General features: G+C 43.3%; 1 protein-coding gene across 2 annotated transcripts in view; it reads left to right on the forward strand.

The window, feature by feature from the left end:
• CUTA (cutA divalent cation tolerance homolog) overlaps positions 1 to 14,657 on the forward strand; it is a 149,597-nt gene extending 134,940 nt beyond the window's left edge. For both annotated transcript variants that reach the window (XM_069635204.1, XM_069635205.1), the window contains 3 exons: positions 13,832 to 13,877; positions 13,999 to 14,048; positions 14,440 to 14,657. In XM_069635204.1, coding sequence (XP_069491305.1) covers positions 13,832 to 13,877; positions 13,999 to 14,048; positions 14,440 to 14,539 — 196 coding nt within the window. In that variant the 3' untranslated portion in view covers positions 14,540 to 14,657. The remainder of the gene's footprint in view (positions 1 to 13,831; positions 13,878 to 13,998; positions 14,049 to 14,439) is intronic.
• The last annotated feature ends 10,564 nt before the right edge of the window (positions 14,658 to 25,221 follow it).

The raw sequence follows: 25,221 nt of genomic DNA on the forward strand, positions 1-25,221 counted from the left end.
GCTCATGCCAACGAGTTGACAGTCAGCGGTCGTTCGTCTCTGTCGGAGTCCAGACTCCATATCAATCTGTTGGAGCTGAGGGCCGTCAGTGTCCTGATTCTGACAGACAACACAGTTGCCATGCACTACCGCAACAAAAAGGGGGGGGGGCAGGGTCACTTCCTCTGTGCAGGGAGGCGATGCAGCTCTGGTTCTGGGCAATCCAGCAGGAAGTTCCGGTCTCGGCAGTTCATCTGGCTGGAGACGAAAACGAGACGGCGGGCGCTCTGAGCAGGCAGAGCGCGATTTCCCCCAGAGTGGGAGTTGGCTCAGGAGATTCTCCTGGAGATCTTCGCCCTTTGGGGGACCCCTCAAGTGGATCTCTTCGCCTCCAGTGTCAACCGGAAGTGTGAAAGGTTCTGCTCGCGGGAATTTCCTCCAAGAGGAGCTTTGGCAGACGCGTTCATAGTGGAGTGGTCCTTTCCACTGCTGTACGCGTTTCCTCCAGTCCCCGTCATTCCACAAGTGCTACAGAGGTTCGGTTCCTGGATGATCCTCATTGCTCCGGCATGGGCCAGGAGGACGTGGTACCCGGACCTTTTTGACTTGTCCATCTGCCCTCCACGTCGTCTTCCCTACCGAGACGATTTGCTCTCACGGGAGTGGGGTCAGGTTCTCCATCCAGAGGTGAGATCCCTCAACCTTCACGCTTGGCTTCTGAAAGGTTGAGGTATAAGGATTGGGACCTCCCAGAAGACGTGATGGAGGTGTTGCTTTCGGCCAGACGGCCGGCAACAAAGTCCCTGTACCGTTGCCGTTGGAGAAAGTTCTGCGACTTGTGCAGGATTCAGAATGTGGATCCTTTTTCATGTGACATTCCTGTGGTTCTGTCTTTTTTAATTTCTTTGGCCCACAAGGGCGTGCAAGTGGGTACCGTTAAAGGTTACCTGGCGGCGCTGTCCATATTTAAGCGCTCATCTGAAGAGTGTTCTTATTTTAAAATTCCTTTAATTTCTCAGTTTCTAAAAGGGCTCACTAATGTGTTCCCTCCGTCACCTTTCCAGGTGCCCTGTTGGGATTTGAACCTTGTTCTCAAGTTTCTAAAGGGTGCTCCGTTTGAGCCTTTGCATTCCTGCCCTTTGAGTCTGTTAACTCTTAAAACTGTATTTTTAGTTGCGGTCACTTCCGCTCGCAGAGTGAGTGAGTTACAGGCACTTTCAGTTAAGCCACCCTTTACTGTGTTTCACAAGGACAGGTTTGTCCTTAGAGTTCGTCCTTCCTTTCTTCCGAAGGTGGTGTTGGAATTTCATTTAAGCCAGAAGGTTATTCCTCCAGTGTTTTACCCTCCTCCGCACCATGGTAAGGAAGAAGAGAGGCTCCATAGGCTGGATCCTAGGAGAGCTTTAAGCTTCTACATTTCACACATGTCCCGGGTCAGAGTGGACGATCAGCTCTTTATTGGTTGCGCTGGAAGGCGTTTGGGACAAGCTGTTACTAAGCAGTCTTTGTCTCGATGGATCATCTTGGCAATTGCTGAATGTTACTGCTTGGCGGGTAAGGACCCTCTGGTAGGCTTACGGGCCCATTCTACCAGGGGTATGGCTGCCTCTACTGCCCTGCAGAGGGGTGTTCCTATTCGTAACATCTGTGATGCAGCCACCTGGGCTTCGGTCCATACTTTTGTACGTCACTACTCCCTCGATTCTATCCGGCGGTAGGGTCTGGCCTTTGGCAAGGCGGTCCTTTACTCTGCAATTTGATTGGGCATTCTAAATTTGTATATTTTAAACTCTTTTCTCACCTCCTTACGTTGGTACTGCTTTGGGAGTCTGTCATAGATATGGAATACGTCGGAGGACCCAATCCCGTCGAAGAGCAAGTTACTCTCTTACCTGGTAACGTTCTTTCGATGGGATGGTCCGACGACGTATTCCATATAGCTCCCTCCCCGCCTACCCCGCTACTTTCTTATGCGATTGCAGCTTACGTTTCCGCAAGGCTTTCTGTGGTCATACTGGCAGAAGATTGGTGCCACACGTTCTGGGAAAAAACTACAACTGAGGCTACGGGCGTCGTGCGTCCTACTTATAACATCCGGTGACGTCAGCCATCGGAGGAGGTCCTCGTGGGCGGCGTATCAATGTCATCGACAAAAGACGCAGACGCCGAAAGATTTTCCAAAGCAGCACAGCTGTGGTGATTACTGTCATAGATATGGAATACGTCGTCGGACCATCCCATCGAAAGAACGTTACCAGGTAAGAGAGTAACTTGTTCATCTGATACACCTCGCTGCTTAAATCTTGACGCAGCCATACCCATAACACAACGAGGTCTTCCATCTGATAAATTGACTCTCAAATCACTTCTCTTAAAAATAGGAAGCCTTTGACAACACTAGTACCGCTACCTGGGCCCCTGAATACATCACACTTGGGGCCTATTGACAGCTGCCTGGTATTCAGACTGTTGAACTTAGTGATATTTTCTTCCTTCAAGAAAATTGGTGCCCTAAATCCTTCTTTATTGACGGCTTTCAGATTGTTTTTAACTATGCTGTACCTTCCATTAGAGGTCGGGCCTGTGGTGGCTTGGCAATTGTAAACAAGCAAGCAGGATGAGTTAAGGTGCAGCTACCCTTAACTCGAAGGGTAAAAGGTCTTGTTTCTTATTGTTAATAAATGTATATGACCCTCCCGTGGGGCTTTGTAGTAAACAGATCATAGCTGTTATTGATGAAATCTTTATTAAATGGCATGAGAATTCTCCTGACGGATCTATTATGATTGCTGGTGAATTTAACACTGGTAATATTAGCTCCCCACCATCTTCTGGCAGTTCTATGAAACATTTTTGGTCACATTTTGTGGTATCCCATGATCTTACACTCTTACCTTTTGACAAACGCCCTGAGCACAACTCTCATTTTACATGGTCAAATGATTTATATAAATCCTACATCAACTATGTATTGACTGATAGCACACTCTATTCCCGATGTACATTTACTTAAAACCTACTTTACCAATTTGAGCGACCATACTATCCTTAGTTGGGATTTAGACTGTGATATCCGTCATACCAATAGGAAATATGATATTACCATCAATTTAAATCCGCAGGGAAATCGCTTGCGGTGGTCTGAGAGTGACATTCATTTTCTTGACCACTTTTCATACGATCTCCACTCTGCTATGAAGGCATCAAATTGGGCCGTGGAGCTTGACGCAAAAATTGAAATCCTGCAATACATTTCGTAAGCAAAAACTGAGCATTAATCCTTGTAATAAAATAGATGAGGCTCTCTTTGACCACTCAGAAATCAATCTATCGTAAGAAAATTATTCTCATAAAGAGACCCTAGAATGCGACAATCTGAAAAAATGTCTATTCTTAAACTATCTACTGTCTATTCTTAAAAAACTATCTACTGCCTGTAGAAATTGGACCACGATGCACAAATGTTCTGTTTCCATAGCAAATTGGAAACTACTCCTTTGTTGGCTCACATCAAACACCCAAAAATTCTGGTCTAAATTGAATGCCTTCAATAAGAGCTTTCCCCTATTGGGATTAACCCTATTTCTGACACTGCGTGGTGTACATACATTGCTGATCTATACTCTGAACCCATAATTGCTGTAGATTATATCAATCCAGCCCTGCCTGACTGCAAAGCCCTACATTTTGATTTTGATGTTGAAAATCTAACTAGCATCATCTCTTCCCCGAAATCATCTCGTACTCCTGCACCTGACGGTATTCCAAATATAGTAATGAAAGCTAGGCCGTCCCTATGGGCTATTATACTTAACAAATTGTTTACCCAGATATTGAAAACAGGCTTTATCCCTTTGAGCTGGTGTAGATCAGTCCTAGTACCCATTTTCAAAAGTGGAGATAGATTAGACCCTAATAAATATCGCCTCCTGGCAATGAATCGCTGTAGCCAAAATGTTTTCGCCACTGTCCTATTAAAAGAGCTTTCATCTTGGGCGAATAATAAAAAACTGCTCTGTCCTTTTCGGGACGGTTTTCGTAAGGCCGACAACACTACCACTAATATGATATGATTGGTTATTTATAACGCGCTGAATACCCAAAGGTTTCTTAGTGCGGACCTGGGGATCCTGTGTTGCTCTGTGTTGTCTTGCTTCCAAGGCGAGCACGTTGCCCCTAAGCTATCCTCCCAATACTTAATACTAAATTGCTGAACCTAATGGTAAAACCCATACAAACCTTTTTATTGCTGCTTTATTGATTTCAGCAAAGCATTGGACTTGGTCTCCCGTCCTACGCTTTGGAAAAAACTGGGTGACTGGGGCGTTGATAGTGTGTTGCTCTATTTCATTCAAGAACTTTATAGTATTACCTCTATATCAGTTTGTCTAAACTCTGCCTGTATGCTTACAAAATATTGCCCCACTAACAGAGGTCTCAAACAGGGTTGTACACTGGCTCCCATCCTCTATAACTTGTATACTGCTGATCTCTATGATGTTTTTACTAATATCCGTATCTTCCCTCCTAAAATTAATGGCATATCTGTTCCTTGTCTAGCATATACCGGTGATATTATATTGTTTGACCAAACTCCCATTGGGCTTCAGCGCTCCCTGAATGCCTTGGTCGACTGCTGACAGAAACTCGATGATAATTCATATAAATAAAGATCCTTCGCTCAGTCATAAATACCCCTAAAGCTGTACCTGTCAAAGCTCTGACTGGAATACAGCCAGACGTCACTTTTATCTATGTGGCAGATTCAGAGAGTCAATCTTTAAACTAAATTCTTGTAGACAAACCAAATATCTAATCCACTGTTGAAATCGTTGGTTCTGAAGACTGATAAAGTGGAAACAAATGGATTTGTCACTCATTCTTCCTAGACCCATCTAGAGTGTCTGGGCCTTGACAAAGACCTGCGCATTAACAAGCATAATTATGAAAATAATATTAAGAAGAGGACAAAATTGTGGGACATGGAAATTAATATAGATGCATTGCATTATAAAAGAGATATAATTAATTTTTCCATCAGTCTTTTAAAATGTGTACCCCGCAGCTATCTTTTAAGGCTGTGTTCTATTGATCTGTAAAGCTTTTTGTTATATTTACGCATTAATATTTTACCTACCAGGGAATATACTTCTAACAGGCAAAAAATTGATGAAAGAGAGGATGTTTGTCGTCTTTGCCATCTTAGTGTTGAGACATGTTGACATTTATTAACCAACTGCATAACACTATGAAAATGCTATGTTAAAGGTTATTCCAAGTTTCTATAACATATTGAGGATATCAGCAGTGACTAATTCTGGGCGACTCTTGTTGGGGCTCAGTCTATTGTCATGTCTTTATCAGCCTATGGTATATTGAAGGAAGCTCTAAAATATTTATAATCTCTGGGTATGTCAATTTTGATAGTTGATATGTTACCCTTTTAAAATGTTTTCTTTATGCATATTATGATTAATTTTATATTCAATTGATTCTCATGTCGAATTACTTTCTCTTTTTTTATTGTGCCCTTGGTTTATTTTAAACAGCTTTTTGCACATTTAAAAAAATTCACATTTACAGCATAAATTACATGGCAATAAATAACATAAATACCAAAAAAAATCAATTTAAACTAAATTGTTAAGAACAATCCCTTCTAAAACAAAACAAAAATTAATATATGTTCTGCTTTCAAATCTAATATATTCAAAGCATACAGCCTACCTGTTTATACGGCCACCTCAATTATATCCTTCATAGCTCACTTCCAAATATAGAGGGCCGCTGCGTTCATAACCACCGATTTCAGCCCCCATCAATGTAGCTCAGAATTGGTCCCCGCTTATATTTTCTGGAGAGTTGACAAAGCTTCCATACCCTCTTTTGTAAAGGTATGACAGAGCCACATGTGAGGTCAATATATGCCTGCTTGTCTCAACCTCACATAGACAATGCCTGCAAACCATATCCTGTGTTTCTACTTTCCTCCATGTATTGGTAAATTCTTTGATCCACAATATGTTTAGTCGAAGTTGTATTGTATTGTATTGTATTGTAAATCTCCTGTGCTCTGGGCTTGACCAGTCAGTTAAATAACTACGTGGGGTGCCATATCATTTATTAATGTCCATAAACAACTCCAATTCTCATGCTTTTTTCTTTATCATTTTTTCAAAATCAGGGCAGCCCTCAATGATTTCCACATTAAGTCCCAGTTCAATTAAGTATTTTTTTGTGAACATTAATGAAATAATTCTGACGATCCTTCTGCCGTTCTTTACCAAGCAGTTGAAGTAGATTATTCGAAATACAGCTTATTTTACCCAATTTGGAATGTAACATGACCCTTTTGACCGACCATAATGAGGACAGAGATTGAAAACCAGTCTCGGGGCTTCGACTGGATTACCTTTGGACAGGTTAATAATTGTGCGCAATAGTTTTGCCTCAAACTTATCTAGCCAAGTCGCATGTGCAGATGGTAAAACCTCTAAAGGATTGCAGGGACTATACTGGCTTTATAAATTTGTACAAAATCTTCAATATTACATCCACCCCGATGCTCAATATAGGCTTTTATTACCAACCATCTCTTCCAGATTTTTGTATATATGAATTCCTCATAGTGAGATGCCGAGTGTCTAACTGATGTGGGAAAACCCAAATACATGACTTACTTGGTATTCACTAGAGCTATATTTTCCATATACCACGAGGTTTTCTGGACGCAACTTGTGATTCCCCCCCCCCCCCCCCCCCAACACATTGTTCTTATTTTCATTTTTATTTATGACATTAGATTCTCTTTTGCATAAGTAATTAAGGCGTCCAGCGTTCGCTGTAGGCCAATCTGTGTCTGATCGAATATTATGTCATCAGCAAAGGCATTTTGATGATTTTGCACTATTTATGCTAGCGGCAAGTTTCTTATAGATTTCAGTGCCAAATCCGTATCTGCTGTATAAAAGTTGTACAAAACCGGGCCCAGAACGCAGCCCTGTTTTAACCCCTGATGGGTGGGTATATATTCCGAAAGACCACCCTCTGAGCTCAGACATACAGCTACAGATGTATTTGTGTACAGCGATTGAATATGATAGAGCAGCACTGGATCTATGCCCCAATTTTTCAGTCTAGACCAAAGCCTTGTTCTGGACACCAGATCAAAGGCTTTTGAAAAATCAACTTAACAGCAATATAGTCTGTTTTCCCCCGTTGGTCTTGTATCCCTCAGAAACTGCAGCGTAGCAATATTGGACGTAGTGTTATATTTCTTTCCAAGACCTATTTAGAAAATACTCAAGATGTTTTTTGCTCCCAAGCAGGTAGTTGGATAGTCCAGTAAAATGTTAGCAAACAGTTTCTGGCTGGAATCCAATCTGTCTCCCTTCTTAAAAATCGTGACCAATATGGATTGTCATCAACTATCTGGTATTTTACTGGTCTTGATGATATAGCTAAAGTGGATTTCTAACAATCTCGCCCACAGATTCGGATTTTGTCTTTGAATTCTAGGTTAGGGATACCATCAGGCCCGAGAGCACGCAGTGCTTTGGATTTCATTATCAGTCGTTACAAATTAGTCTCATTTATCTGGGCCTCAAGTGCTCCACCTCTAGGATCCCTGTCCTTGCCCCACTCTGAGGGCTCAGATAAATCATACTGCGTAATAAAGTTTACTGGGGGAGAGTACTGATTTTGAATATATAATATCCAACTGTTCTATGAGACCAGGGATTTGCGAAAGTTGTTATAATTGCACCAGAATCTTGCTGTGTTGTGTATTATTAGCCACAAGAATACATTCAGCCAATGAGTGCTTCTTTTAGATGTTTTGTGTATTTTGTTTGCCAAATTGATTGTCATTTTCTGTCTGGTATTTGGAGATATCAGAATGTTCTTTCTTATAGAAGCCCGACCCTACGATATTGTTTCTTCCTTTCCAAGATTTCCAAGATAACGCCATTGAAGGTTTTAGAGCAGTCAATCAAGGTATTCTTTACTCGTTCTTGTGTTACATTTGTGAGAGATGGGATCAACCCTTTGATCATCTTGATCAAATCCCAATCTACGGCCCTTAGTTGACACTCTAATCCGTGGAAGTTATGGATTAGGGTCCTATTCACCTTTTTAATATCCTTATTGTCCCATCGGATTCTATTTCCAAAAAAACCTATTGTTATCTTGGAACATTTCTCTACAGGCTTTGTTGTATTTTTTAACCTCATTGACCAGCATATAATGCACCATGATCGCTGATCTTATTATGCACAATAGTTATTGGGAAACATTCTGCGCTCCGTTCCAAATCTACTATCACATAATCAATGAATGATGATACAATGCCATTAGACCAAGTGTATTGAGGGTTAGTATCACTCCTAGGTGTCATTTTAAGTAAATCTAGATCATAGAAATTAGTCCCAAGAACTATACCTCCCCACCGTGGTGGCTTCAGACAAGAGTAATGATCGCCTATTGAAGTCACCAGCCAACAAAAACGTGACCATGTGATGAAATCTCAGACCAATTAGAGACTGCACTTATTACTGTATTCTGTATAAACATGGTCTGGACAACACCCGGTGGGTCATAAATGTTAATGACTAGAAGTTCCTCGAGTGGGAATGTAGAGATCTGTAATATCCAGATTAATAAATTGGATGACTTCTTCGCATTTGTAAATAGTCTGACTTAATTGCGCCTTTACTCCTATTGCAAGACCACCACTCGCCCTCCATTTCTTAACATGGGTGGCGTTATTTGATATAATTTGGTAGCCGTCTATAGCAATGTGCTTAGTACATCAAGTCTCTTGCAATAGCAAGATAGCAGCATCCTCCAATAGAGCCTGACCTTTTGGATGGTCCAAAAAGGAACAATGGCCTTGTGTGTTCCATGATACCCACGACAGGTTTGAACTTTATTCTCTTGTCAATTAGCTCCATTATGTAAGCACAGTGGCATCCAGAGACCCATATCTGGAGCATTTTCCCGTGCCTGTGTACTCTGGCTTTGTAAAGCTTTTAAGGCAGCTCGCTCTGATATTTGCGTGAGGGTAAGTGATCCCTTTACAGGTGCTTGTTTGTCTGTTACTTGCTTTTGCCAACTAATTTTCAGACATGCTATTAAGGTATGACCTGCATGCAGTAAGATCTCAGAATGAGGTTTCAGCATTGCCACCTTCAAAGGGAGGCAAACTCTACCAGGGCTCAATTCGTATTGCTGTTCCATAACGGCAACTCCATTTTCAAGATGTCAGTTGACTGAATAACTTCCAAATAAGGAAGTTGCTTCAAGATGGATAGGAGCGCTGTTCTATAAAAAAATTTGATATGTGACTTGGGAGCATTCTCTTCCAAAATAATCCAAGTGCCCCTATCTTCAAGGGCGCTTAGATGTATGATGGGCAATGCAGACTTTAATTCAATAGGCTGTAATGGGGTATTATCGGTTTTGCGCTCCTGAGCACTCTCATCAAACCCAGTTGATGGTGGCTCCTTGTCTTTCAATGATTTTCCTTTTTTCCAATTCGTCTCTTACTTGTTTGCTCGTTTGACGGCAATCTATTTTCACCTTTTTCCATGGGACCGTGCAAATATGCCCAGCATATGGTCCCGTCTGCAGCACAATTTTGGAACCAACCGCCTTTACATAAACACTGACTGCTCTCCTTCTGACCTTCTTTTTGGTTTTGCTTTGTTTATAATAAATTCTGGGTTATTCCATATCGGTGATATGTATGGATTCGGAGGTGAGCATTTGTTTTAAGTTCATTTTTAAGTGGGAAGGGCGATATACACTTCTTCAAAGTCCCAACTCGTCGTGGACTTTTTTGCATTCCTTCCAGTTGATGTTGCCTTTTTCACAACCGGTTTTCCTTTCTCAGCAGGTTCCTTTAGCAATATTTGGCCGAGGCCGTTATTAATTGTCCCCTCATCCCCTATTGTGCCTTCTGTGGTTGCTTTGGGTTCAAGGATTTTTAATCAAAGATGTGAGAAGGTCTGACAATTTCAAGGTAAGTGCTTTACTGGCACGGAGTGCCTCCACTATAGTAGCAAGTATTGTGGCTTGAGCATCGATCTTGCTCTCCAAAGCAGCCAGATAGTCTTTGATCCCATCCTGGTCACCCACAGTCGTTTTGCAAGAAATATAGGACTCACTTTCACCGTCTGGCTCCATTGTACTTGAGGAGTCTGAGCATGTGGCGAAAACTCTCATATCCAATGCGTAGGATAGATTAATTACGCCGTTGTCTTCCGGACTTGTTTTTCCAAACAATAAGTGCTCACCCCCCATGGAGGCCCTTTTCAAGTTAGTAACCAAATTCAGCAATGAGTTATTATTGTCCAATGTTTGCACAAGGAGTTTCTCATTCTCCTCCTCAAACGTTATTGAAGAGTTTCAAGGTGCATCGCCATCTGTGGTGCCAAAGAATGCTGTAATTTGGGCTGGTAGAGTGTTTTTAGAACTTTTGCCCAGGGTGTGTGTGGTATGGCTTTGCAGGTTATTTCGTTTATGGTGCGCTCCTGCACTGCGTGGTGTTGCTTTGCGCGTCATTTCCCAATGTAGCAGAGCAAGACAGTGTGATATTGGCTTACCTTATCAAACAGCGTGGTGATCAGGCTTCTCAAATGAGATAGGTCACCTCTTCCACTGCCCCAGGCCACTCAGCACCCACTTGACACGCACGCTGACATGCTCGAGTTGGGGTTTTGAATGCTGAGACTCGAGTCGTTCCCCAGAGAGGTAAGGCACAATGGATAGATGTGAGAGAGCTTGATTGCCTCCAGGCAACAGCAGAGGAGCGCCACATCGTGTCCAGAAGGAAATAATCAGATAGAGCTGTTAATGCTTTCCAATGCGAAAAGACTCGCAGTAGTTTTATCGGCAGTAGAAAATAGTGGCCAAGCACACGAGACACTCAGCACCCACTCGACTCGTTTTTTTAATAAATGATGTACTGTTTTATAATTCTGCATCTTTGTAATATAGCTGCAATTCCTTTTATGCTTTTAATGGAAATGTTTTTTCCTATGGTATACTATCTGTATGTGCTAAAAGTTTCTTATTTAACTATTGGCCAATAAAACATTTTTTTTTAAATGACCAGATTGATGGCCAGCTCTTTTCGCGTAAATGGGAATTAGTTCCACTAAGTGTATTTAAATACAGTGTTTAAGTAGATTGCATTGCAGGTTTATGAAAAGGTTGTTCTCAAAGGCTATTCTGAATGTTAAATGAGAGAGTCCCACAGATTCGAATTGTAGTTCACGTACTAGCACTTTATATGGGGCAGTGGCATCTGTCCCTACGTAATGGCAGCATTATGAACATATGGTGTGGCCTGTGAAGAAACGCTGATACAGAACATAGGCAGCATTTCTTATCATGAAAATAATTAAGAAGTTATCAACTTTAAACTGCACCAGTAATACTGTGGGGTTTCTTTATTACACTGGCAGATGTTATGAGCCCTGTGTGGAAAAGTGTATACACATGTGAGTTTGTCCCTACAGAAACCCCTTAACAAGTCCCTTCCAGTTTTACAGCCGTTGCTGTTCAAGCTGCAGAAACCTTTTGTTAAATCCCAGAAGCCGCTATCAATGGGGCTGGACCTAAATTCCAGTGGCTGCTGTGCAACCTGCATCTTTGGGGGAGGGAAAGTGATTGCAAAGATATGAGAATGTTGGCATCAAAAGAAAGGGAGAGGACGAGAAAAACAGCAATAGATGAGTGATGGAAAGAGTGTAAACTACAGTGTGAAGGAGAAAGGGGGAAGACACTTTTATCCTAGGGGTAATGTTAGCCTACTGAGGTGGTTCACCGATTTGGTCCCGATATTGAACCAGGTCAGACTTTTAGTACATTTGCCAGTACAAGGCCTGCAAGGCACCACAGATCTTGCTCCAGGAGCACGCTCTGTGTGGCTGCATGATGAAGATCTTACTCCAGTAGCACGCCCCGTGCCAGTGCATGCGAAGCTCTTACATTCCATCCCAATTCTGCAGCCTATTGGATATGGATCTTCTGGCTGGGGTGCCTGTGAAAATAAGGCTGCCGATTGACTCTTACATTTGTTCTTGGCAAAGGTCTTGAATTCCTCAAGGTGGCAGAGCAATGACAAAATTGCTGTCCTCCCACTTCAGAGGACTAGCTTGCAGTGCATGTCACAAAAAACTGAGTGCTCGAAGAATTTGCCTATGCACAGACGTACAATTTGGTGCAGTTCGATCTGAAGGATGGGAGGCACTCCTCGAGCGTTGGTTGTGTGTCGGAAGGATCAATGTAGATAAAGTCTTTATGTCCAAAGGACCGGACACTTGCCATGAGTGGCAAGTAAAGATTGACATTCTTGGACTTTGGACCAGTCGGATATACATAGAGAGGGTGATAAAGGGTCAGGCTGTACAGATATTCATGGTGATAAGCTGTAGAGATGAGATGCACTTTTAGGCTTTTCTTGGACTTCAGGAGTCCTGTGGGTCCATGGTTAGTTTGTCCATTGTAGGCTGTGCATATGAATTTAGTGTTCAGGCTTCTGCTGGATTTGGCTTTTTTGGTTTAGTAGTAGAGCCCTCTGTGGAAATATGCCCTGTGTATACAGGGATTTGACCCTAAGTCTTTTATGCCTCATTGAATGGATGGATTATATATTCCGGGATACTATCGAAGGTTCTTCGTTGTGGTATGCCATTGTTTGACTGACCATCTTTTGATCAACTATATTTTGTCAATTTGAAGAGGAAGAGAGAGGGAGAGAGAGGGAGGGGGAGAGAGAAGGAGGGAGAGAGAGGGAGAGAAAAGGAGAGAGAAGGAGAGAGAGAGAGAGAGAGAGAGAGAGAGAGAGAGAGAGAGAGAGAGAACATGCTTGGGGGCATAGTGGAGTAGGTAGGTGGCAGTTTTGCAGGCATTACGGGGGCGACCACCATAACAAAAAAGGTCTAAATTATTAGGTTGACCAAATGTAGTCCAGCAAAGTAGTCTTTTATACATTGTAGATCCCTTTTCTACTTTGTATGAGTGGTAGATATTGGAGAGTTTCTATAGCATTAGACTGCACAATAATTTGTGAACTAGGCACAACAGTTCCAGATGCCAATAGAGGAACTTGAATGCCAAGAAGATATGATTGTGTTGTTGTAGGTTGGGAACATTTCGTAAGTCTTTGGAGTTTAATTGGCATCTTCACTGGGAACCCTGTGTGGATGCCATTTCAATATTCCAGTACAGATATAACCACCACAGCCATTGTGAAATTCCTTTATTTTGTTTTTTAAAAAGTTGACTAGGACCATGTTTGGTCTTGTAAGGGTCAGAATGTGTAGCCTGGGGACAATGAAGGCTGAGAAAGTGAATAGACCAAGCCTGCTTGTTAAGAAGAGCTTTTATTTGGGGATCACCCTGGACACTTATAGATTCATGCTGTTTGAAAGCACCCGGTGAAGGTTTGCTGGTCTGCTAAAATGTCCAGTAAATAAGCGATGAGAAAATTTTGCTTATTGAAAACTTATACTATGAAACAAAATTGTATTAAGTAGACATGCAGTTGTTTGCACAGTATCTTTAAATCATTGTGCATGGACTTGGATCTGTAACTGTCCAACGATCGATTTGCTTTCTTATTACACATGAAAATGTTGCCACTCAGCACTGCTCAAAAATTGAGCTTCCCTGGGTGTAAAACCCTTTACCCAAGCCCCACTATTCCAATAGTTTTTGGAAAGCTCTGGCATCCTGGGCTATTGCTAAAATCCTCTTAACCTGCTTTTCTTCTTGAGGGTTTCTTCTTTCCTTGTAATCCGTTTACGATAATGCAACCCCAATGACCCTCTTTCCCGGTTTTCAGATACGAGTGGAAAGGCAACATTGAGGAGGACAGCGAGGTTCTACTGGTGAGTATTATCCATGACTGATCTCCTTTGGTAGAATGCCTCCTTTTGTGTCATGCCGCCCTTCCTTGCACACAGGACCTCGTCCTTACAGGTTTTGTTGAAATCTCTGCTTACCTTTCAGATGATTAAAACTCGCAGTTCCAAAATACCAGCACTGGCAGAGTTTGTCCGGTAAGTATCCCAGTTGGGTTTGAAGTGTAACAGTACTCTGTGACCCATGTAACGGTGCATGCAATATCACCATGCCTGCTTGTACTCTCTGGTTTGTCTAGGCTATCCCGGCTTCCATCCTTGGCTGTGTTATGTGGTTTGATATGGCCCTTGCCTAGCCTTTGTGGTTACATATGTATCCTTTAGATTTTGTCAGCCCTATCTTTTTCTTCCAATACTGGACCTTTCATGGTATTTGCACTAGTACAGCTTGTTTCTTATTCTCACCTGTGACTGTCATGTATTGATTACTAGGCTGATTCGTGTGGGTGCTTTGCTCTATAAAAGCTGTGCCTTTTGAAGTCCGGGCAGCTGATGAACTTTACTCTCTTTCTCCTGTGCTGTTTTGTAGCTCTGTCCATCCATACGAAGTGTCCGAGGTCATCAGCCTCCCCATCGACCAGGGTAACCCTCCCTATTTGAAATGGCTAAGTGACACAGTACCAGAGTGAACTGGGAGAACAGCACATGGTTTGCCTTTATTGGAGAGCATCTACTCAACATGTCTGTCAAATTTATTGAAGGCTAAAATGTTTGTCAACTTGGAATAAAAAATCTTTTCAGACCATGGCGTGTGGTACTGTTTTTTCTCACAGCTGTACCTCATAATCTGATGAAGCGTGTTCCAGGCTGCACAAGCTTTGTAAGGATTTGGAAGGCTGAGACAATATTTGGTGCCGAGAAACGTTCCATGCTTCATCAAACAGGAGACTGGACATAAGAGCATTTACAAGTCATGTATCTTACTGCACAACTTAGAATCCTTATCAGCCACAATTGCATTAATCCACTGCCACCCGAACATAGCCAGTCCCATCTCAAGCTTGTCAATCTCACATAGCCAACGGTATCCTTATTCAGTATTGAAAGCACACCCACCTCCCAATCATCTGAGAATTATGGATTCCCCTTCCCCTGCCAACTGCAGTACCATGTTTCTGAATATAACTAGGTATTCACGGCCAATCGCACTATGGAAACTCACAATGACTTAAGCCAAGCTCCATCTTCTCCACTAGTACCACCATTAGGCAAACTAACGAGTTATAACTGCTTTCTTCAACTTAATCTCCATTTTGTAGTAAAAACCAACAGACTCCTGCTGCTTGCTGAATTTGTCCTCCGAGATTACTCCCTTGAAGACATAGCACCTGAGTGTGCATTGAGTAATTTAAAGCCTTGGTGATGCACAAGCCATCTGGACAGCACTCCTCTCCCTTGAACCAACCACCAAAGTCCCTCCCCGACCCCTTATCTTCAGTTCTCAGTAACAAGAAATATCTGTGGCTACCACGCTCTGGACTAAAGTAGAACTAGCTTGTAATGGAAACCGATGCTTTGGTGTGCATTTGTTGTGGTTATTGTATTAGGCAGTCCCTTAGGGTGGTTTTTGTGTAGGAGGGGTACTCCCCAACAACAGACCTCTTGTCCAAGTACTTGCTGCTGATGGTACAACTAGAATTTTACCAAGGTTGGCACGGTTGTGAATATGTGTAAGTGGTGCAATGCAAGCCAGAAAGTGTATCCTATCCGCATGCCTCTCCCCACTCAACGCAACAATGACTGATAATATGGATGAAACTATTCCAGTGTCTGATAGCATGTATGTGGCAGACCCAAAGCAAAAGAGTAGATAGTGACTCTGTTATCCATTGTCAAAGAATATGTTAAACCTGGATGCCCGCCCTCAAAGGGGTTGGACAAATTCCTTAAGCCATCTCTATGACTACCCGAGGGATTGTACTTGGAAAGTGAGCTATTAAGGGGTGGTCAGTTTGTGCCACCGTTTAGAGAAACTAGGATTGGTTAGTAATGCTCGTCATGGTCATTTGGGCATGGTCATTATCAAACATGCCATTAGAGAGATTAGGCTGACCAGCGGTTGATCTTGAAGTGGGAAGGTTTGTTTAGAGGAAGTGATTTGTGTTTGATTTGGGATTGGTCTGTGAAGACGTGTATACATGAACAACAGTGGAGATATTGTATGTCATCACATTCATTAATTCTAAATGAAAAAATTGATTGGAATTTACTGGTTACATCTTAATGTTATGTTTCATATATGATGTGACAACTGTACCAAGACTGGAATGACTGTATTGAGGGAATTATTACAAGTTGATTTTCAAAACTGTGTACATTTATCCAGAAGATTTTTGTGTCTTTTAGATTTTTACCACTGTCTTGTTAAGTTTTTATTTCAGCACTGTAACTCATACATTGTTGCACACGTTGTAGCTACCTTTAATTTTTTCCTTTGCTCAGTCCTATGATGGCTACAACCTTAAATAGTTCAATTGAAACAAACTACAGTGAATCTTAAGAGGGAGCTGGCCTACTTCATTGTAAGTAACCATCTGACACACTACCTTCTGTGGCCATTAATTGGCATATATGGTTTTAAATAAAACACTCATCCTTTTTTTAGAGAGGACCTTCGTTAAATCATACTTTGCTCCTTATTAAGGCGTTTCAATGATATTACCGCTGCAACGTAGAGATACATTTACCTTGAACTAATATAACATAGAAAGGACTTCTAAGGTTACAAACCTAAAAGATTAAAACAGTGATGTCCCACTAGGTTTCTAAATATAATGCCTTGGTCGCCTACAGACCATCTAGTCTGCTATATTGTGCCTTTTGGTCGCCCACAGACCATCTAGTCTGCCATATTGTGCCTTTTGGTCGCCCACAGACCATCTAGTCTGCTATATTGTGCCTTTTGGTCGCCTACAGACCATCTAGTCTGCTATATTGTGCCTTTTGGTCGCCTACAGACCATCTAGTCTGCTATATTGTGCCTTTGGTCGCCTACAGACCATCTAGTCTGCTATATTGTGCCTTGGTCGCCTACAGACCATCTAGTCTGCTATATTGTGCCTTGGTCGCCTACAGACCATCTAGTCTGCTATATTGTGCCTTTTGGTCGCCCACAGACCATCTAGTCTGCCATATTGTGCCTTTTGGTCGCCCACAGACCATCTAGTCTGCTATATTGCGCCTTCTGGTCGCCTACAGACCATCTAGACCGCTGTATGGTGCCTTGGTGCATGCATTTAGCATGTACTTTTCCTATGCGCCTCAGTTTAGAATGTGCCTACTTGCTAGCCACCGTGCCTTAGTCGGTTGACCACTGTGCCTCACCTTGAATGTGCCTATCTGCTAGCCTCTGTGCCTAGTCCATTGACCACCGTGCCTGCCCATTGTACCCACTCTGATCTTGACTACCTGCCATCCTGCCTATCCCGACCCAGTCGGCTCCCGCCTCACCTCAAACTACTCTATAACTACCACCTAGTCAACCTCGGCCAACTACACCCGGGTCTTACTCTGACCACCCATGGCAAACTTCTACTTAGCCACGCTCACCTTAACGGCTACACTCGCCCTGCTCCACCACAACAACACCACCCACCACAAACCCCGTCCGCAATCACTCCCAACCCAACATACTATGGGTTTTTTGGAGACCCAACATATTGACAAGCCTGACACCCTCAGTCCTATAGAATGGATCCGCCGATTTGCTGCTCCGCCCACTCCTTGGAACCCATGCACATTGAAAGACAGAAACCTGAGACTCGGCTCTCGGTTCATAACCCCCAAGACACTCGCCAAAAAACACTCCTTTCATCCCACACACATTCAAGCAAACTCCGCTCAAACTTTGAACATCACCCAATCAGCCCCCTTGAGCACATCTGAACAGCCACTAATCAAGGGCGCCCTCGTCAATGCCCGCTCCTTGGTCGCCCATGCGCTAGATATCGCAGACTTCATCTCTATCAACAATCTACACTTCCTGGCTATCACGGAAACCTGGCTGCACCAAGCAGCAGGCCCAGCCTTATCCCTCGCCATCCCAGAAGGTTATTCAATACTAAGGAAAGACCGGGACCTAGGTAAAGGAGGACGAGTAGCCTTCATCGCTAAAACATCCCTTGGACTTAGATTAATCCCTCCGCCCAGCTTCCGATCTGCAGAACTTCTGTCAGCAAAGCTCCAACTCTCTGCCACACAAACCATACTATTACACCTCCTTTACAGACCCCCAGGCCCCATCACCACATTTGAGGAAGAGATATCTGACCTCTTGACCACCAACACCAAAACAGGATCTCAAATTATCCTTCTTGGTGACCTCAACCTCGGTCTCGGCGACCCAAACGATACCAATGCACTCTCCCTGGAAAGCACCATCTCCCAACTAGGGTTCAAGCTCAGAATCACAGACCCTACCCACAACAAAGGCAGGACCTTGGACTGGCTAGCGGATCTCAACTGCTCTACGACCATCACAAAAAACGAGCAAACTGCTTGGTCTGACCACCACGCCATCTCCTTCTCCATCCAAGGGAAATCACAACCAAACTCTCCAACCCCTACCATCCCCCAAACCCTCACCAGAAACAACCGCAACATTACCTTACAAAACCTCTGCCCACTTATAGACAATATCCGTACCCCTACAAACTACGCCAACCTAGATGCGGAGAAACTCGCTGACCTCTACAACAAAACGTTAGAATCAGCAGTAGACACCATCGCCCCACTCAAACTCACCAAAGCCAAACCGGCAGCCCATATGAACAAATGGTTCACACCAGAGCTAAAAATCCTCCGAAACTCCAAACGAGCCGCAGAAGCCACCTGGAGAAAAATGCCCAACCTCTCCAACAAAACTCAACTCTCGATAGCAGCCACCACCTACAAAACTGCTATCCTTAAGGCCAAAAAAGAGACATATGATAACAGAATTGAGAGCGCCAAATCCAAAACAAAAGAGCTTTTCAATATCCTCAGGGAACTCGAATCCCCCCCCACTCTGGCTGAAACCTGCGTGAAAGATGCAGACTGGTGTGAGAGGATTCAAAAAGCCCTAGCAGACAAAATCACCATGTTACAATCCAAAATCGAACAGAAAAAGCTCAGCCTTTCCAAAAAAACAAACCATCCTCCGTCCACCACCCCAAAAACACCTACTTGCCCCCCCTTCTCCTTCTCACCAGTTTCCACTAAAGAAGTAGAAAGCATCATTAAGGGCCTCAAGCCCTCTAGATGCCAAGGGGACTCATGCCCAGCTCCCATCATCCAAGAAGGCGCCAACACTCTGGCCCCCTTCATAACAGCCCTCATCAATGCATCCTTCAAATCAAGCTCAGTGCCCAGCAGCCTCAAGGAGGCCTGGGTCATGCCACTTCTAAAAAAACCTAATCTAGACCCCAATAACCCAACTAATTACAGGCCAATCACCACCGTTCCCTACATCCTAAAGATCCTAGACAGAGTGGCCTACCTGCAAATACAGAAGCACCTGGAAGACAACAACCTCCTGGGTCTCAGACAATCCGGCTTCAGGCCAAGGCATGGAACAGAGTCAGCCCTACTGGACCTAAAAATCCAGATGGACGAGGCAAAGGACAAGGGTAATCTAGCCATTCTCCTACTGCTAGATCTATCAGCTGCCTTCGACCTCGTCGACCATCAGATCCTCACAGAACATCTGATGACCTCAGCGGCCTTCTCTAACCAGGCGACTGCCTGGATCCAGTCCTTCCTAACCAACCGAACCACCCGGGTCTTCTCCCCAGGGGCATCAGCACTCCCTGTCCCCATCACCTGCGGCGTTCCTCAAGGCTCGTGCGTCTCGCCGACCCTATACAATATCTTCACAAAGCTATTGTTTGACCGCCTAGATAACCTAGGTGTCACATACACAAACTATGCTGACGATACCCAGGTTCTCATCACCCTATCAGGGTGCTACGACGAGGACTCCACCAGAATCAACAACCTTTATTTAGAGATCCAAGCTTGGATGGCAGAGCACGGCCTATGCCTCAACGACGAGAAAACTGAGCTCCTCATTGTCGGCTCCCAACATCGACTAAACAAACTAGACCCCCGTTACGCGTCCATCAACATAGACGGTAACCTAATCACAGTAGCCAAAGAAATTAAAACCCTTGGGGTTTATCTAGACTCTACTCTCTCGCTCAAAAGACAGGTGAACGCAACTGCCTCTTCAACAGCTTACACCAATAAGCTCATCAACGCCTGCAAACCTTTCCTATCACCTTCCAGCTGCATTACACTAGCCAGAGCGTTAGTGCTCTCAAAAATTGATTACTGCAATACCCTCTTTCTTGGCTCATCAGAACACAACCTGAACAAACTACAGGTACTTCAAAATAATGCCATCAGAGCCGCCCTCAGTATCCCACGAAACGCCCACATCTCCAGCTTCAGACAAGATGCTCACTGGCTCCCAGTACGAGACAGAATCACCCTCAGATCCCTCGTCATCGTCCATAAATGCCGCTCTAATGACGCACCCAAATACCTGGCAGACAAGTTCCACAACCACACCTCAACTAGACCAACTAGAACACCATACGCACATTGCCTTTCCGTTCCCAAATTCTCCCTAAAAAAAGCAGGTGGCGCCAGCTTCCCGGTCCTAGCTGCCAAACTATGGAACGCTATGCCACCATACCTTAGAGCAGAACCCTCATTTTGGACTTTTAGAGCCAAAACAAAAACATGGCTTTCCAACAAAAACGCTGCTTAATGCACTTCCTCTCTGCATGCCTCTGTTGACCACCTGTAACCCGGTCTGCTACACCGTTGTTGTTTTATCACAGTCTGTATTGTATATTTTTGCCATGCTGTAACTGTTTCTAAGTCTCCGGCGCCCAGCTACCCCAGGGTTCGGTGCGCGGTACAAATAAATAAACTAAACTAAACTAAACTAATAAAAAATAATAAAAAAATTGCACTTGGTTTACATTACTCCTTTATTATTTATGTTTCCCCCTTGTTTCGCATTGTCTGTATATTTTTAGATACGCTGTGAATATTTCAAATTTTCTTTCACTATTCTGTATATGTGTATAAAATTAAGTTTTGAATTTTGATGGCTTAAGTGCTGATATTCAGATACCCTAATCTCAATAATGTTGCATTCAACGAGAATTAATTAACATGGATTAACCTATTCACAAATCCTTGAAATAGTTTTGAGAACAAATATTTTGCACTTCTTTAAAATTTGTTTTCCAGTAGGAGCACCTTTTGTGGTAATAAATGTCTCTGAAGACATGTAAAGCACCCATGGTTCCAGTGAGTTTCCCACTTTGTACACCTACATAAAAAGGGTTATCCAGGTTCAGTGATCCCTTGCAAGTAACAGAAGTGTTTTAGGCATTCCATACATGAGTGAGGGAAGTGTGTGGAATACAAACAAAGTGACAGCTTATTCTGATCCTTATGGTGGTCAGACTTTTAATAGGAGTTGGGTGGATGATTTTGGTGTTTCATATGGCCTTGTGTTCAGAGGATTTTAAGTAAAGGGAACAAGTGGAGGTGACTCATTTGCTTTTGTTTAGAGGAATAGTTGAGAGTAGTTGTAGTGTAAATGCTTTGGTAATACAGGACAGTCTGGGGATCCGTAAAAGATCATGGTAAGGCATACAGCTGCCCATCAAAGATTCCTGAGAGGTTTAGACAATTTGAGGTATGTTTTGTAGAAGGAGGAGGATGTATTCCATGCGGTCTTCTGCGACGATGCCCCAGCGTATGTACTGTGGACTCTCCACCTATGCTACCTGAAATCGAGGCTGACAAACAAAGATACATTTTTAAGTGTTTATTCACAACTATGCATGTAAATATATACTCGAAGTATACATGCCAAGTTAATTCCGTAATGTCTCAGGATGATAAGATGACCTATAGTAAAAACAATTGCATAATGCTTCCAAAAGTCAGTTCCTAAAGCAAGAATTTGGGCCAAATGATTTCCTGATCAAAGCATCCAAAAGAATAAGGCTTCCCCCTCTTGCGCCAAATGGGTTTCCTCACTGCAATGTCTAGTGGTCCAAAAGTCCAACGAAAATCCCAAACTACAATAACCAAAATCCCATTAGCTTAACAAAGGTTGGATGTCTCCGAGAAGGTGCATTTAATGATTCCCTTTTATATACTGCTTTTTTTTTCATATCGGGGATTTTTTTGATATACTGTGGTGTTTCATATCTGTGTGATCGTGTAATAGCGCAATGCGATGTACTCACTTGTAGATATCCTTTGTATGGTAAATTGAGTTCCATTTTGTATACCGTTGACACCCTCATGTAAGACACACCCCACGAAAATAAAATTGTCTGCATCAGCATTTTTAAGTTTCCCAGACATAATCGTATAACACTGCACTGTGGCAATGGGACACCCAAGGAAGGACACATGAATCGGAAGGGAACTAACTCACAGGAGCACAACAAATACTACAAGCAATGCCCAACCTACCACTGTCTGGGTCAGATATACAACACTGAGCAACAACGACCCACATGCCCATGGTAGGACTACAAACCAGATCTAAAACATACTTTGTTTCATGCTACCTCTAGACCTACTACAGCCCCTCCACTGCACACCATTAGAACCAACACAAACAAACAAGGACAAGACCCAAAACTTGGAAACCCCCATCAGCCAACCTTACACGCTACCAGCTTGAGAATATAATTTTAGACCACCAAGAACAATGGCACAGATGCCCAGACCACATGACTAAGAAGAACCCTGAACCTATACAGTCCCTTCAGCCCCAGGGACACCCTGCCCCCCTGACCCCCAAACAGCTACATTCAGATGAAATAAGCAATCTAACCTTCTGGACCTGTTTAACAATAACACCTTGGTTCCTATGCAGCTGGCCACCCTGCAACCAATCAATCCCCTGACAACTCTGACCCTGACTCACACACTGAAACAATAAAGGGCATCCAATGACACCGACATGGGATCCAGAGGCAGGAGACATGATACACTGCAGCCTAGTCAATGTCCGCTGAATCTTTAAACACAGAACTGATATTCATGAAATTCTTAGCGAAGGTTCAACCGACATTCTCTAAATCACATAAATCTGACTGTGAGATGACTACATTGTAATGACACAAGATTCCATCTACACCAACTTCAAATGCATCCATCGCCGTAGCACACAAGGAACCCCCAAAATGTCAACTTCACTCGACAGGGATTTCCCATACTGTGAAGGACTCCTCATCTACCTCTCTCAACCACCAAACCTACCTCTCCTGCCTACTTAATTACAGACCACCATCCTATAACCTGAACTTTGCAGAAAACGTTGCACACACGATCGGTAATCTAGCGATACAATACAAACCTCTAATGGTGCTCAGAGACTTCAACATTTGGTTTGAGGAGAAAACGGACAACACCCAAAAGCTTTATCCCCTACATGGCCGTATTTCACCTCAAACAAATGGTCAAAGGATCAACTCGCACTGCAGGCCTTCCCCTCTATCCAATCTTTCATGAAGAAGACCTAATAACCACCTCCCCCGCCCCATGCAGATACTATGGAGCTATCATCTAATAATTCCTTTCACGGTCATCATGGCACTGTGTCCACTCCTAATCACAAAGCCCAAACAACCACACTGGGTTGGGGAAACTCTAAACCTGGAGGAACTCTCACATCTAATGAAAGATACCAAGCCTAACCCAAATAGTTGGAACTCTTACTAACAGGAGGAATCTTAACAATATTTGAAAACTGGATAACCATAGCACTAGTCATCCTCACCCTGCTAACATGCATCTCCCTCTCCGAAAAAAAGATTTCAGAAAGATGGTTCAAACATCACATACAAACACAGAAGAAATGAATTCAAATACTTGGAAAACGTTACAACCCAACCCACAAGACAAGGTTGTCTACCAAAGAAAGATCTGCCACTACAAAGCAGAAATCCTTAAAGCAAAGTGAAGTTACTATTTCAAACAATTCACTAATGCACCTCATGCAGAGAAAGATGTTTACCAAATTATTATTAAGATGAGAAACCCTAAATCCTGCAGGAAAATTCCTTCCCATGCCCAAAAACTATCCATTGATATCCCCAATTGTTTTAGAAGCAAAGTATTGAACATAAACCAAACAATCAATGGTGCAATAAGGAATCAAATTTGAAGAAACATTGAAACCCAACCCATGATTTTCAGACTATAACCCCTACCGATGAACAGCTTTAAACCAATATCTGAACCAGACTTTAAAAATCTGGTGAAGCCTAGCAACAAAACTGGTTCTCAGATTGACCTTGCGCTACACAAACATCTACAAAGAGATCCTTTACAAGGGAACGCCAGCTTTCTACTTTCACAAATTAATTAATTTTGTCCTCGCTACAGGAATTTTACCACAGGTTTTCAGGACTGCCTACTTCAAATCACTTCTAAAAAAAAAAGCACTGCTTGATATCCAGAAGACCTCTTTAACTTTCATCCTATCACAAATATACCATGCCCAGCCAGAATTATAGAGAGCTAGGTATACAGCCAAATGGTGGAGCATGGTAAAGCCTAATAAGTTGCTACATCACTCACAAGTTGATTTCAGACCTACAAGAGGCAATGAATCGGCACCAGGTTTCGTTTGGCACAACCTCAAAATCAAAGTGAGCTACAATATCTCCTGGGCACTCGTACTCCTCGACATCTCTACAGCCTTCAACACTGTTACACAGTACACTCGTAAGGCTTGAAGAAAACAGGCTCCATTACACAAAACTGCAATGGATGCCATTGTTCCTAATGAGCCAAACAGAAATCACCAGGCAGCCCACTTTCAGTTCAAACCCACAAACCTGCAAAGACTCTCACTGCTCCTTTTTAACCATTGATGAAGATCATAAAACCTTATAGGCTCGGGTCGTGGCCTGGAGACGAAACGAGAAGCATGGCTCCTTGATTGCTCCCGGCCCTAGCCTGACAACCAAGCATATAGCGGCGGAGAAAGTGCCTTGCCCGGCCTGATAACTCTCACCAGCTTGGAGGATGATACAGGGGTTGGTGGGTGAAAGCTAGAGCCGCTGAACCCTGACCACGCCCGATTTTGGTGCTGCTGACTCGGCTGACCCGGGTTCTGAAACAAGAAGACACCCCGGGCCTTGAGATGCGGAGTAGTGAGTGACTGCGGTGGTAAGCAGGCCCAGTCCAGTGGGACTCCGGAACTGGGGGCGTGGAGCCTCCTCCCGCTGGTATCCTGCCGGGGCGGGTCTGCTGCTGGAAGGCAGCCAGAGTTCCAGCCGAG

This window comes from Ambystoma mexicanum, chromosome 13, assembly GCF_040938575.1.
Source record: "Ambystoma mexicanum isolate Mex_15411 chromosome 13, UKY_AmexF1_1, whole genome shotgun sequence".
Classification (NCBI taxonomy): domain Eukaryota; kingdom Metazoa; phylum Chordata; class Amphibia; order Caudata; family Ambystomatidae; genus Ambystoma; species Ambystoma mexicanum.